General features: G+C 44.1%; 1 protein-coding gene, 1 long non-coding RNA gene and 1 pseudogene across 2 annotated transcripts; 1 reads left to right on the top strand and 2 right to left on the bottom strand.

Moving 5' to 3' along the window:
- Positions 1 to 488: 488 nt before the first annotated feature.
- LOC104009391 (olfactory receptor 5AS1-like) lies at positions 489 to 3,525 on the bottom strand (annotated as a pseudogene).
- Positions 3,526 to 3,666: 141 nt separating this feature from the next.
- LOC148057029 (uncharacterized) lies at positions 3,667 to 9,339 on the bottom strand. Its single transcript, XR_015702044.1, has 2 exons — positions 8,970 to 9,339; positions 3,667 to 4,039 (listed from the first exon to the last, which is right to left on the bottom strand). It is a non-coding gene; the product is annotated as an uncharacterized LOC148057029 (long non-coding RNA).
- On the top strand, positions 3,944 to 6,998 carry LOC104009480 (olfactory receptor 5J3). Its single transcript, XM_009461485.2, has 3 exons — positions 3,944 to 4,080; positions 4,778 to 4,869; positions 6,020 to 6,998. Exon 3 carries the CDS (start codon positions 6,033 to 6,035, stop codon positions 6,996 to 6,998), a length of 966 nt encoding a protein of 321 aa, XP_009459760.2. The 5' UTR covers positions 3,944 to 4,080; positions 4,778 to 4,869; positions 6,020 to 6,032.
- Positions 9,340 to 12,275: the final 2,936 nt, after the last annotated feature.

The raw sequence follows: 12,275 nt of genomic DNA, 5'->3' as shown, positions 1-12,275 counted from the left end.
TCATCTAAAGTGGACTTTTCTTTAAAACATCTTGGTTGAGAGTTGTCTCAATAATTGTAAGCTGCAAAAATGTAACTTCCTTCTGCATTTGGGAAAGACTCCCTTTATGGGCAGTGAGGAGAAAGAGATCCTTCTGGGATGGGATCTGTCTGACCTGGGCTTCTGTTTTATGATGAGGTGAATCACTTTCTAAGTTGACTACTTTCTTCCAGTGATGACCAAATGAGCCTGGGAAGCTAGTTCAGGTGCAGATATTCCTAACAAGTCACCTACATTTAGTCAGATGGATCCCATCGTTTGTATTTTTATTGTGTATTGCACCAGAAACACACTGTATCTTTTTCACTTCTAAGAAAATCACTGAGAAAACATTTTTCTCTCTGCTGTTCTCCTTAGGGCATCCTTCACCAGTTTGTTTCTCAGGCTGTAAATCAGGGGGTTCAGCATGGGAAAGACGACAGTATAAAACGCAGGGATAAAATGCGAGTAGCTGGAGCTGGGCTGTAAATACGGGAAGAGGAGGGAGCCGTAGAATAACCCAACAGCCGTCAGATGGGAGGTTCAGGCGTAGAAGGCTTTGTGCCTGCTATCTGCCACGTGGATCCGGAAGGTGGTGCTGGGGATGCAGGCGTAGGAGACGACGATGGCCAGGAAGGTGCCGGTTTGTATAAAGCCGAAGAGGAGGACCTCCATGTGTGCGCTGGAGCAGGAGAGCTCCAGCAGCGGGGGAATGTCACAGAAGAAATGGTTGACCGCGTCGGAGCCACAGGATGACAACATGAATGCGAAAGATGCGTGCACCAGCGAGGTCAGGCCCCAGCTGAAATAAGCCCCAGGTACCATGGAGGTGCAGACCCTGCAGGACACGGCAATGGCGTAGAGAAGAGGATGACACAGCCACGTAGCAGTCATCAGCCATCACAGCCAAAATGAGGCACTCAGCATCAGCGAAGGCAGCAAAGAAACATCTGTGTTGCACAGCCAATTAAAGAAATGGTCTTCTGCTGTGCTAACAGATTCTCCAGCATCTTGGAAGCAACAGCAGATGAACAGCTCAGGTCTGAGAGAGAAATTGCTTCGGAAATAGTACATGGGGGTATGAAGGCAGGCATTGAGCTGGATGAGCACAATGAGGCCAGTGTTCCCCACCAAAACGGTGGCATAGATGAGTAGGAAGAGCCCAAAGAAAGATATCTCCACCTCCGCACGGCTGGTGAAACCCAAGAGAATGAACTCAGCGTGGTGCGGTTTTCTTCAGGCATTTCATTACGTTGTGTTTGGCTTCGTACACATAAAATTTGTCAGGGGAATCAGTCAATCCCAGCAGGTAAGCAATGCAGAAACACATTACAACCTTCGCAAGATAGAGGTAGTGGAAATGTAAGCATCTTGCCCAATATAAGGCGGGAAACCAGTGGTTTAGATGATGCCCGTTGAAAGGAAAGCTTAGGAGGACACTCAAAGAGAGCTTTACAAACACTTTATATGTGGAATTCCTTCCTGTATGTTCCATTCATATGTATATGAAATAGGACCTCAGATGGGGTGTTATTTAAGAGCTAGACCACAGTACAGGTATAGAAGAAATCTGGTATGATATATCACTTGAGGAGAAACATTAATTGACTTGAATAGCTGCTGCCCATTTACCTGTGTGAACTGTAGAGTAAGGAGTTCAGGCCAGGTTAATAATGACCTTTCTGAGTCAGCAGTGAAACTGAACGCTGGAAAAAGTGGATTGAAATGCTGGAACATAAGCAGATTTTTTTTTTTTTTTTTTAGACAAAAAGACTAAGTAGTTTGGAACAAACACAAATAGTTGAGTTTAAAATGAAATTAAATGTTGCATCTCATTCTGGGATTTCTTACAAAGTATTTTGCGGGTTTATTTTCCTGAGGCTGATTATTTGTTAAGCAATTGATCAAAAGAAAGCCATGATTTTTTTTTTTTTTAACTGTTCAAACACAAATATTTTTAGATTTTCCAAGCAATTTTCCCCACATTTGGGGGGGGGGGGGGGGGGGGCCTAAAACTATTAATTGAATTTGAATTAAACTCAGTCCCCTAGAAAATTAATTCTGGGTATTAATTTTACCTTTCCAGAAAAAGTGCATCATTAAACTTAACTTTGCAAAAGTTAAGACATGTTTCTGCTGATGCCAGTAAAAATTCTAGGCAGGGCAGATATATCTTGCTCACCTTTACAGTTACAGGAAATAGAAGGATTACAAAATGACATCTAATAAAATAACTGCTAACACAGGTCAGTTAGCATTGATGTTTACAGAATTATCCATGTGGACAAAGGCACAGACAAACCAGAAATGTCTCTGTTCCTGAAAAAGTAATAATCTAAGCTGACTCGGTCGGGATAGGATAGGATATAGGTGGTTACAGTAGAGCCTGGGGGTTCAGAAAGGAGGACTTCAGTTCCCAGCGGTGTTTCCAGGTGCTCTGGTTGCAATGAATCTCACCTGTATTTGGCTGTCTAAAGGTTGGTCTGAGTGCATCATCTTCGGTTCCAAAGAGCAACTCATCCCATCGTAAAATAAGTTTCTAAGGAAAATGGCACATATTGCTTTCTGCAGGTCTCTCCCTCCCTATGCCGACTATAAAATAAGCCCAGACAGCTAGGTTAGGCTTGCGTAGCTCAATTTTATGCTGCTGAAATTATACAAAATGGATCCTATCCGTCCTATCCCCATACCCTGTCTCTCAGCGCTTAGGCAGAACACAGCTTGAAGCTCCGGGGTACGAGTTCACAGATGACACCCCTGAGGCAAGACCCTAGATATTGACGAAGGCAATCACGTGGGAGGGAAGCAAAACACCGCAGCAGAACTGATTTTTATTTCTCCCATTTCAACAAACTGTCTATGAAGAGATGGGAAAGCTCCAGAGAGGCTTCCAGTAGCTTCTGATGGATGCATTTGGACCTTCTGGAGCTCTGGGCAGGGGCTAAACCATGACACATGACAGGGATGTAATGGATGCTCTGGTCTGGGCAAGGAGTGATGTGGGAAAGGCCCTCCAGAAGAAAATGGGAAAATTGCTGTGTTTGGATTGTTATTCATTTCTCTGCTCTTTCATTTGATATGCTTGGTATGGGGTTCATCACAACTTAATTAAAAGTTACTTGTCTAAGCCTAACTTCTAGGCTACTCCTGTGGTCCGTGTAGAGAAATAATCACTCAAATCCTAGAAAAAGCCCAGAGCACAAACATCTGTATATAGGCTGCTGTGGACATGGCTTATCTGAGTTCAGGAGAGGACTGCGTATCTCTCTTCTGATCCAGTTGTGCTTTCAGGGACCGGTTGTGTGTCCAGTATTAATCAACTATCTCAGATGACTACAGACTGCAAATCAGTAAAAATACATCTTAATGGTCCAATAAGGAAGACTGCCAGCGTTGTAAACTATCCTTAGGTTGAATAAGGAGAATGCGGACTGGAATTCAGCCTGCACGTGTTGGTATTGTTTCACGAGGGCCAGGAAAAACTTGAAATCACGGTTACCCTCCCATCGAGTCAGCTCCTTCTAGTTCTCTTATATAGGCTGACGGTTTCATGAGGCCAGCAATCCTCTGCTGCCTCTTGCTCCGTATGACCCCATGACTTAGCGGATCTGTGGCCAGAGAGAAAATGTCATCTACGCAAAAACAACACAAAAAGAAAGCTCCAATTTATTATCAAAATAAATGATAACATTACCTAGAGAAGAATACAAATGCTCTGCTTATGTTCTGGAGGGTGGTTTTGTTTTGTTTTTTTGTCCTAATGAGCTCTGTGTTCACGAACCAAAGACCTCAGCAGCCTGCAACCATTGCATCACTCAATGGGGTCCCTCTAGGCCACGTACAGCCCTTAAGGGAAGCTGATTGTGAAGACCTTGCCGTTCCCCCGCTGACTGCGCGTACCGTCTCGCCCGTAGCCACTGCCAGCCGGGGAGGGGCAGAACGTGCCAACAACTTACTTGATCCTGTAGCCAGAGCTTCTCTAAGTGCCATTGCATGTCCAGCTTTCCAGCAGCATTTGTTCCTGAGGAAAAGAAAGCATCATTTTTAACATTAATTTCCAAGGTAGGAAACATACCCATAGCCTGAAATATTATTAAATCTGGCAGTCTTAATTGTGTCACTGTTTTATTCTCTATCCTTACTCTATACTTTAAATCTTGCACAGGGAAAGCACATAATTGCAGTCTAAACTTATATACACAACAGTAAAAAGAATAATTAATGAATTTTCATATAAGGAATGCTGAAAATAAAGTCTACAAAAAAAATAATGCAGTCATAGAGAGGAGAATTGTTTTGACCTGAGCTGGATGACAAATCTGTGGTTACAGCAGATGCAGGGTTGGTTTAAGTCTTAAACATGTGTTTGAGTCTTAATCTCAAACCACCAAAATCCACAGGAGTTCTAACACGGGCTTAATGAGCACTGAAATGTGGGGTTACAGCAAAAGAAGAATCATTTAAACAGCAGCAGCTTGTCATACAGACCATGGCGTTGGTCGCTACAAACAGTCCACGTGTCTTGTCTAGAGTTCCCTATAGCACAGAAAGTTATTAGCAATCAAGCTGTTGGGCTCTGCAAGTTGCTGCTAATCAGCTGGACTACTGTAACTGTCTGAAAGTTATTTACTCTCAATACAATGCAAATAGCAACAGCTTAAAAGATATTTCGATCATTCAGTTGTTTCAGTAAGCTCCACCTCGCAAGCTGAAGCATTCACTTAATACACCTGCAATTAACAGTTCTCATTTTCTACAGAACCCTAAACAGAAATGTCCAAACAAGACCACAACCTGAAAACAAGAGAGGCATTGTTCTTGAAGTCAACGTTTTAAGAGAAGTAAAAAAAGGTAATTATGAGGTTATAGTGTTCTTTCCTTTGTTTCACCCACAGACGTGCTGTTATTTAACATGCCTGTAAAGACTGATGGTCCCATTTGTCTGACTCAATATTATCCCCTACAGAGATAGGCTTCTACAGTTTATTTAATCATTGTGTGCTCTTTATAAGCAGTGGTGAGAAACCGGCACCTCTAAGAGGCAAATCATATCACCCCAAAGTAAGCAGGCATTTTAAGTAGCTTACAGGAATTTTGCCTTAAATTACCTGCTTCTTTTCTGTGACTGCAAATGAAGCCTTGAATGGCTGCCTCAAATGTAGCTGTCCACCTAGGAAGGGGGTAACGTCAGGCAAGATGGATTCCGTCTTCAGTGTCAGCTCCTATGTTTCTTTCAATTTATTTGCAACTCCTTTCTTAACGTTGGCCAAAACAAGTGTGATTTTGTCAGGACAGACATACAGACTTTCCTCCTGCCATTAGCATGAGCTGGTTCAGGGACGCAGGGCAAGGTCCATGACTACACTGGCCCTGTTTTCTTCTTTGAATTGTTATGTTTGGAATCAGCAAGTAAGTTTTAATGAACTTATCTGCTTTTTAACAAACTGCTTTTCTACATCGATTTTTTTTTTTTTTAATTTGGGGGTATCTTCCTATTGAGGATTTCTCCTCAGAACTGCACTGTCCAACTTAAATGTCATCCTTAGAAGCTGAGAGCAATTTATTACTCCACTATTTAAGAACAACAGACCAGATAACCAGAATCATCCCGTTATTCTTCTTAGGCACCATGGACACGGATAAGCATTTGAGAAAATTTAACAATAGAACTAAGCAGGAAATATTAAAAAAAGATCAGAATGAATAGCAAGGTTCTTCTCTTTCCTGGAACAATCTCAGCCACGGAACAAAAGTAATCCCTCTTTGAGAGTGCCATTACAGAAGTGCTAAAGGGATAATAAACAGCTTCTCAAGAGAATCGAGTTAAGCACCCAGTTCTTGCATACTAACAGACAGCTAGGTTTCCAGTAAAATAAAGCAGCATCCAATTTTCTTCTACTACTTTCCTGCCCAACGTTCCCAGCATCGTTAGGACTTACTCTTCTATCCAGAGTTGTAACTTATTTGTCGTCTTTGATTTTTCTCCCTCTTGAAAATTCAGGTTCATTAAGGGAATGGTCGGAAGAAACAAGACAACTGTCGATGAGTTCATTCTCTTGGGAATCACAGATATTTGGGAGCTGCAGGTCATTCTCTTTGTGCTGTTCCTTCTGATCTGTGTCACCTCATTGGTGGGGAATCTGGGCATGATTGCATTAATCAGGCTTGACTTTCGACTCCACACCCCCATGTACTTCTTCCTCTGCCACCTCTCTCTGGTGGACATAGGTAATTCCTCAGCGGTTGCTCCCAAAATACTAGTGAGCTTCTTTGAAGAAAGGAAAACCATCTCTCTGCCAGGGTGTGCAGCCCAGATGTACTTTTGTGGAGTCTGCATCATCACCGAGTGTTACCTGCTTGCTGTGATGGCCTATGACCGGTACATGGCCATCTGTAACCCTCTGCTCTACGTGGCCACCATGTCTCAAAAGGTTTGTGTCCAACTGGCTGTGGGATCCTACATAGTAGCGACTGTGAATGAAATAGTTCTTGTCAGCTCAGTGTTCAATTTACACTTCTGTGGCCCTAATGTCATCAATCACTTCTTCTGTGACATTCCTCCGCTCCTGAGACTGTCCTGCTCCAGTACGACTGTCAACGAACACGTGCTTTTTACCATTGGTACTTTTATTGCACTCAGCACTTTAGTATTCATTGTTGTCTCTTATGGTTCTATCCTTACCACTATCCTGAGGATCCGCTCCTCAGAGGGCAGGCACAAATCTTTCTCCACCTGTGCCTCACATTTGACATCAGTCTCAGTTTTTTACGGGACTCTGATCTTCATGTACCTCCGTCCCAGTTCTAGCTACTCCCTGGACCAGGACAAAGTGGTGTCCATTGCCTACACCCTGGTGATTCCCATGCTGAACCCCCTGATCTACAGCCTGAGGAATGTGGAGGTGAAGGATGCTCTCAAGAGACTCCTAGAAAAAGTTCTTGTTTCCTTTAGAAATCAAGCTGGTAAAGAGGTGGCATAAACTAAGCAAAATAAACTTGGACATTCTCGAATTTCAGTCTCCATTTGGCTGCTGACCATTTAAAACTAAATACAAAAAGAAGATAGCAATCATGAGCAACCAAGTGCTTGGGTCGTTGCTACAAGATACAGCGAGCCACTGCTTGCTTTCTCCTCTGTCAGGGTGTAGCTGTACTGTCCGATTTTACCCTTAAATCCACTAATTATAGTCAAAGCCTCACGTGCACTGCTTTCCCACATGCCACCCTCTGCTTTAAAGACTTGGCGTTTTGTGTCACTCCCTAAGGAGCTGCATTTTTCAGATTGAGAAGCATCCCTCGCATTATTTAGTTCTTCTGGGAGATCTTCAAGAGGGAATGATGGGGCAAAGAGGAGATCCAGGTCCTCGTGGATGTTTGCTAAGAATAAACCTGGGCTAATGTGTTTGAAACCAGGAACATGTCCAATTGGCAGTGTAGTCCAAGTTTGCAGAAGCCAGGTTTAACATTACTAATGAGCAGTGCTGTTTTAAGATCAAATAAATGAATGCTACATATGTGCATTCCCCAGATAGGGTTCAGCCATCAGACACAGCTTGATGCAATCAATTCTGTGTGACATCTTCATATGACCCTATGCTGATACAGAAAACCTATCTATTTTTAAAAGAGAAAACAATAAAATTTGCAAGTCCCAGCTGTGGATTTAAATAGAAAGTGTCATCTACGGCGATGGATCACCACTCACAAATATTTATTCATTAGCAGAACCAATGCCAGACCACACCACTGACCACCAGCTGAAGCCTGTAGGAGCAGCAGAGAAAAAGAGAGCTTTTGTCTCAAAATGCTTGTGGGGAAGCTCTTTCCATGTGCCACACTTAGGAAAAATTGCCTCAGGAGATGCATATTTCACCCCTTTAATAATGAAGTGCTCAGAGACAAGTAAATATAAATCGCCCATTTCCCTGTTAGATACACAAAATTAAGAGCATGCATCTTAGCCGTGCAGAAACTGAGTGGTTCAGACACACCTGCAACACAATGTCCATCTTAGAACAGCTGTTTGGGAGGATGACTAGTCCCTAGCCTGACGTCAGGCTCACTGACCAGACCATGAAAAACCCCTGGACATAACAAGTAACAGTGAGGAACTGTCGAATTAGCAGCACCATGATGGATAGCCAGATTTCATCAGTGGTTAGGAGGGCACCAGAGGTGCTAGAGATGGGCAGACCTCACAGAGGGTTGAAGGGGAAGCGCTGGGCACCCTTTGGGGAGCAGACCCCCACAAGGCCAGCAGCACCTAGGAACCATACCAGAAACACCACGGGTCTAGTTTACCTGGGTATCAGGAATAGCAAAATCAGGTGTGAACGTAGCAAAACTGGAGTAAACGTGGGGAAGCGATCAGGGTGGGTCATTTTTTTGGGAGGAAACAATGATGGAAAAACGGAGGTATCATGGCTGATGAGCAAGACCAAGGAGGGGACAATGAGAGACGGGAGGTGTTAAAAGGGGCTGGTGGCCTCTAAGCAGACTGCTGGTCAGTCTGTTTGTCTGGCCAAGCCCTGTGCTTGACCACCACAGCTGGTCCCATCCTCTTATTAAATCATATTCGCAATGACGAGCTATGTATTTGTGACTACTTCTGCCAACAACGGGGTTTTAAAGCCTAGAAATTCTTTTGGGGAAGAGATGCGACTACATGGCAGGTATAAGCAATGCAATTATTTCACCATAGTCAGCTGGGACATCAAACCGAATGAAAATTTTCTATCCACATGGCCACGCAGAGACAGCAGAAAATGCGCACACCTAGCAGAATGAGAGCTCCTAGTCGCTTCTGCCATATGCGATAGGTTAGGAACAGAAAGAAAATAGCTTCAAGGGGAGATGAGGCAGAACATCGGAGTCTGGCCCTAAAAACAAGAAGTTTCGTGAAGAAAAAGGAAAGGGGTTTAATATTGAAGATAGTCAGGGCTATTTCATACCTGGGCTAGACAGGCTGAGAAGCGTCTTCTTTCAGAGTCCAGGGAATTTTAGAAGTAGAGGCGTGTTCCTGCAACGTATCTGCATGGCTCCTGTCAGGGAGCTGCAAGGACCAGCTGGTCCCCAAGGGACGGGGAGCGAGGAGCTACGGAGCACCCCAGGGCAGGCAGCACCTCAGTCCTGGGGGACAGACCTGCAGGGGCTGAACACAGCAGGCAGAGCCAGGGACTGGCAACGGGGTCCATCAACAGCCACAGCAGGCAATGACCTCGGTGCAGGGCCCATCCACAGTGTGCCATCAGGAGCAACGGGGTTGGAGACAAAGCTGCAGTCTTCATCTGAGGTCCATCCAGGAGGCAAAAACACAGCTGCAGCCAGACATGCCTACTGTAGAAGGATAGATAGCCCTAGACTGAGCTTAAATGGGGCTTCTGGGCCAGGGGCATGTGTGTGGAGTGGTCCAGGTGAGGCTGGTCAGGGCCATTAAGTCCTATTAGTGCCCTCAAGGCCCTGGCAGCTTCTAGGTGGAGTTGGGAATTAGTAGCAGGAAGGCTGAGTTGTGGCTATGAATTAGCAGAATAATACTAGTGAGAGGGTGAATCTCTGTAAGAGGAGTGATTCTTTTGGAGAAGTTGAGGAACTCATTAAGACTCCACTGATAAGGGCTGTCCTGTGCCATTTCACCCCTCCTTTTCCTTTCCAAGTTGAAAGAACTAAACACAAACCTCACTTTCTGAATCAGCTGAAATACCCGCTTTACGTGATAGTAAGTTTTCAAGAATCCACAGCTTCCCAAGCAGAGGAAATACAGTTTCTAATAGATGAAGATGCAAAGTACTTAAAGGGCGGCTACAAAGAGGATGGAGGTTCTCTCTTCACAAGGAGCCATATGGAGAAGACAAGGGGCAACAAGTACAGGTTGTACTGGGAGAGCTTTCATCTCGACATAAGATAGAAATTTTTTACAGTAAGAACTATTGTTCACTGAAACAACGTCCCCAGGGACGTGATAGAGCCCCCATCGCTGGTGGTTTTCAGGATACAGTCGGACAGGGTGTTGGACCAGAAGGTTGGACCAGTTGGTCTTTCGAGGTCCCTTCCAACCTGGGCTGTTCTATGGGGATTGTATGAAGAGCCACCAAAATAATAAACACCACTCCCTGTGTGTGCGCATATGTATGCGTGTGCAGTCCAAGGGGAACGACAGTTATGTGTTAGTCTCCTTATTCTCCGTGTTTATGTTGGCTCTATGGGTCGCATTGTGCCTAAACAGCTCCCCTCGCATATTGTAAAGAAGACTTTCAATGGAAAACAGCCCCCTCCGAGGAAACAAGGTATCTTAGCGGAACATCATTAGATTTACTCAGCTGCTTTCTGCAGCAGGAGTCGGGTTTGAAGTTTTGAAAGTCCTCGATTCCAAATTTATGATGCTCCATGGGTGTAAGGAAAGTATCCACCATCTCTGCACATAACTTTGGGCAACCTGATCTCATGAAAGATGTCCCTGCCCGTGGCAGGGGGGTGGACTAGATGATCTTCACAGGTCCCTTCCAACCCAAACCATTCTGTGATTCTACAATTCTAGCTTTTGTATACAGAATTTTAAAAAAATACAGAGGAAAGGGAGGAGAGAATGACACTGAAACACTGAATGCTAACCTTTTTTTGATCCCCAAAGTCTTGGGAATTTTAAAGCCAGAACTGTAGCCTAACCCGAATTTCACAACTGGATAGTATTTTTAAAGGAGAAAAATAAATCATTCACAACCTCTTTTGTGTTGCACATTTTCATATCTGACAGCACCGTACAAAAGACAGATAGGAAAATCTGCCTTGTTTGCATTGCAAACAGTGAAAAACCACAGATTAATAATATATTTGAATTTTGCTTAAGGAAAAAAACCCTTTTTTTTTTTTTTTTTAAGAAACGCCTTCTCCACAGCAAATATGGAGAAGTGAGAAAACAGACGAATGTTCACAACTTAACCATGTTCTTGTGCACCGGTTCTCCATTTTGGCTAGCATACACTTCGTAAGAATACAGGGTATTCCTATGAGAAGTGAATTATGTCGGTGATTGTCGGAGTGGCTCAGGAAGCATATTAAGCCGTCTGCAACTGGTCTATATGATTATATTAAGCAGTAAAAGTCAACGGCTTTGTCGAGGTTTCAGTTGAAGTTCACTAGCAATAGACACGTGAAATTTTTTGGAAGGCACATCAGGAATTCCAGAAGTCCTTTATCTTTAGGAATAGATAGATGAAAGTGGTTCATTTTCATCCCTCGCTGGTTATATGAGATAAGCCAGCTATGCAAACAGGCGAAGTCTGATCTTCAGTAGCAGATGTGAAGTGCAAATGCACAGGTGATGATTAGTACGGGGATTTCATTGATACAGGGTATTTTTCTTCACTTTATTTGGACTCCCCCATATTTTATTCATTTACAGGGACAGCTGTATACAATTAGAGGGGAACTCATTCCAGAAATTCAGCTTCCCCTCCCAGCATCCTGGTGTCAAGAGCATGTCAGAGAAGACTCAATTTGTAGAGATGTGAGTGAGCAACTGCAGGGAAAGACTGGAGATTCTCCTGAAGCAGCAGAATAAAAAAAGATCACCAACCAGAGCTTGCCAACATTTTTCTGCCTGTTCCAGCTGGCCGCTGGGTGATGGTGCTGCCTGTACTCCCACCCTCCTGTTCCACCGGTCAGAACATGAGAATAGCTCTGCGGTGTGAGACGAGGCAGCCCAGGGGTATCGATTTCTGACGGCAGCCAAAAATAGATGTTCAGAGAAAGAGTATCAGAAATGGGACGAGTATATTAAGATCCTTCCCTGTTACAATATTTCCAGCTCTGGCAAAGAAAATCACAGCTGTCTGGCCGAGCTCCCTCTTTCTAGTGTTGTAAGCTAGTGGGCACAAGAAAAAAGAAGAACATCTCGTTTTTGAGGAACACTTATGGATGAGCACCTAGCTCCAGGAGGGAGTACAGCTGGTGATCTCTCCTCAGAGATGAGTACACCTCTTTATCCTGGCTGAAGATGCTTCTGTTCCTAAGGGAAGCAGGTCCAAAGCGAGGTCTCGCTTCCCCTCAGGCCTTCAAAAGTTTGAACGAACCTTTGGCACACCTCATCCAGCACTGACACCTCATCAAAAACATGTCCTGGAACAAACCCAGTCACTGAGCGCAGATTTTTGCAGTTCAAACAGCTGAAGTTAAAAAACCCAAACATATTTGGTGAATCCAGTGCGGTTCCCTCTTCTTGAGGTGTCCGTCTTGGGTCCAGGCAGATGGGAAAGAGATGA

Source organism: Nipponia nippon, unplaced genomic scaffold, assembly GCF_047370975.1.
Source record: "Nipponia nippon isolate SJK-2023a ecotype South Korea unplaced genomic scaffold, ASM4737097v1 scaffold_10, whole genome shotgun sequence".
Taxonomy (NCBI): Eukaryota; Metazoa; Chordata; class Aves; order Pelecaniformes; family Threskiornithidae; genus Nipponia; species Nipponia nippon.
This window is presented reverse-complemented; position numbering and strand designations above follow the sequence as displayed.

What these genes read in the sequence shown, in the direction of transcription:
- LOC104009480 (XM_009461485.2), top strand. Translation starts at nt 6,033, where the DNA reads ATGGTCGGAAGAAACAAGACAACTGTCGATGAGTTCATTCTCTTGGGA.